At 61.0% G+C, this 2,334-nt stretch overlaps 1 protein-coding gene across 1 annotated transcript in view; it reads left to right on the forward strand.

Annotated features, from left to right (window-relative positions):
- Positions 1–2,334, forward strand: part of AAAS (achalasia, adrenocortical insufficiency, alacrimia) — a gene marked incomplete at its 5' end in the record, with an annotated part of 7,392 nt that overhangs the window by 1,727 nt on the left and 3,331 nt on the right. The window contains 6 exons of the mRNA XM_009893062.1: positions 323–466; positions 639–759; positions 1,009–1,133; positions 1,373–1,433; positions 1,612–1,702; positions 2,259–2,334. The exon at positions 2,259–2,334 is cut by the window's right edge and continues 26 nt beyond it. Coding sequence (XP_009891364.1) covers positions 323–466; positions 639–759; positions 1,009–1,133; positions 1,373–1,433; positions 1,612–1,702; positions 2,259–2,334 — 618 coding nt within the window. The remainder of the gene's footprint in view (positions 1–322; positions 467–638; positions 760–1,008; positions 1,134–1,372; positions 1,434–1,611; positions 1,703–2,258) is intronic.

The following is a 2,334-nucleotide window of genomic DNA, read 5'->3' on the forward strand; positions in this document are numbered from 1 at the left end:
CGGGGGTATTCCAACCCAGCCAGTGCCATCTCCCACCCCGGGACCGGGCTGTGGGCAGCGCGGCGCTTAACCGCGCGAGGTGTGCTCCGGCTCGCTGCACAGCCCCGGTGTCACCTGCGTGGGCTCTCCTCTGTCCCCCCCCTCCTCCCAGGTCACATTGGGGCACATCATCCCCTTCTTCCCACTCTACGCTTTTAGGCCCCCACCGTGGGCAGAGGTGGAGAGGGGACACCGGCAGACGGCCCGTGGCCCACCTCAGGCGGTGTTGAGGACTCTCGATCCCCCGTTTTTCCTCTTGTCACGCTTTCCTCCTCTCCGGCAGCGCCACCATCCCCTCGCTGAAGCATCGCCTGCAGAGGAACGTGGCCGCCATGGCCTGGAAGCCGCTCTGCGCCTCCATCCTCGCCGTCGCCTGCCAGAGCTGCGTCCTCATGTGGCACCTGGATCCCACCTCCCTCTCCACGAGGTGACAGCCCCGCGCGTCTCCCCGGCCCTGCCGTGGGTTGTTGCGAGCCCGTTTGGGTTGGCTTTGGGTTGTCCCCTTGTCCTGCCGGGGGACACCGCGCTGGTTTTCGGTGGCACGTGGGCCAGCCCCTTCCTGCCATCAACCGCGGTGGTTTCTCTCTCCGTCCCTCCAGACCGTCGTCCGGCTGCGCTCAGGTGCTGTCCTACCCCGGGCACAGCCCCGTCACCAGCCTGGCGTGGGCTCCCAGCGGGGAGCTGCTCCTCTCGGCGTCACCGGCCGACACGGCCATGCTGGTAAGAAGCTGTACCTGCCGCGGTGCTGCCTTTGGGATACCGAAACTGGGAACCCACTGAGGGCTGTGGGACCGCCCAGGACAAGCGGGATTTCCTTGGAGGATGATTTAGGCGGCTTATAAATTTGAACTGGATCTAAAAGCATCTGTATTCCCCGATCCGTGCAAAAACTCCCCCAAAGCTGCGCTAATTACCCGGTCAGCATTCAGGTCCCGCTGTCGTTCTCTTCCTGGTTGTGCCCTCTTCCAGGTGTGGGATGTGTCCACCGAAAACTGCGTCCCGCTGCAGCGGTTTGGGGGCGGCGGTGTCACTTTTTTGGCTTGGTCGCCGGACGGCAGCAAGGTCCTGGCGGCCACTCCCTCGGCGGTGTTCAGGTGAGCTCCTTGCCTGCGGGATGTTTTATTTCAGCCCTTAGTATCGTTTTCGGCCACGCTAAAACCAAACAGATCTGGATTCTTCGCGTCCTAACTGCTCCCAGCCCTGCTGCATCCCACGTGGCGGGGAGAAAACGGGCGGGTAATCGGGTCTGATGTCTCTGGCGCCTCCTGGAGAAGCAGAATCGGGGCAGATCCCGGGAATTTATCCCGCTCACTTCAGCGCCTCTCTCTTCCAGAGTGTGGGAGGCTCAGATGTGGACCTGTGAGTGGTGGCCCACGATCAAAGGACGCTGCCAGGTAGGACGGGGCCATTTCCCACCCGCGCAGGGCAGATGTTGCCTCGAATGCCTTCGGGTGCACGTGCGGGGTTTGGGTAAAACTTCCCCCATTTCCAACTGGTTTCAAAAAGCCCCTTGCAAGCTGCCAGCTCCCCGGCGTGGGGGAGCGGGTGTTAACGTGGCTCTGTGTCCCGCAGACGGGGGGCTGGAGCCCTGACGGCAGCCGACTGCTCTTCACAGTGCTGGGCGAGTCCGTCATCTACTCTTTGTCCTTCTCGGAGTACCGGGGTGAGTCTGCCCGAGCCGGCCGCCGTGGCAAAGCTTTCCAAGAGCCGGCGGCTGGTCCCCAAGCCATCCTTTTGCTTTTTGGGCTTGGCCAGATGGGCTTTTTGCTTATTAGCTGCGTTTCCCGGTCTGCTGGGCGTGAAAGGAGGGTGGCGAAGCCAGGACGCGCAGGGAGGAGGGTGTCTCAGGGCTCTCTCGAAGCACGGAATCTCTGTAGGGTTGAGGTTTTTTTTTTCCCCTGCCTCACAGTGCTTCTTGTTGACAGTTATGATCTTACAGTTGCAAACGGTTTGCTGGGAAACGTCTACGGTGGGTTAAATGCCCATCTCAGGTGGCTTTTTTCCACAGAGGCAGCTGCTCCTCGCATTTGTCGAGGGGAAACCTCCCCCGTCCTCCGTCCCAGACACAGACAGGCGCTGCTGGGGCAGCAGCACGTTGCTGCTCGAAGAAACAGAAATAAATTTGGAAATAAAAGTGTGATTTAGGGCAGCGGGGTGACCCAGGCAGTAATTTGAGCAGGAGACCAGAACTGACCGAGCTCTTGGGATTCTCTTTTCAGGGGAGATGCAAGGGCAAGTGGGAGGCTGGAAAACAGCCTCTATCGTAGCAGATCTGTCTGAGACCACCTTCGAGAC

Source organism: Charadrius vociferus, unplaced genomic scaffold (assembly GCF_000708025.1).
Source record: "Charadrius vociferus isolate BGI_N301 unplaced genomic scaffold, ASM70802v2 scaffold2109, whole genome shotgun sequence".
Taxonomy (NCBI): domain Eukaryota; kingdom Metazoa; phylum Chordata; class Aves; order Charadriiformes; family Charadriidae; genus Charadrius; species Charadrius vociferus.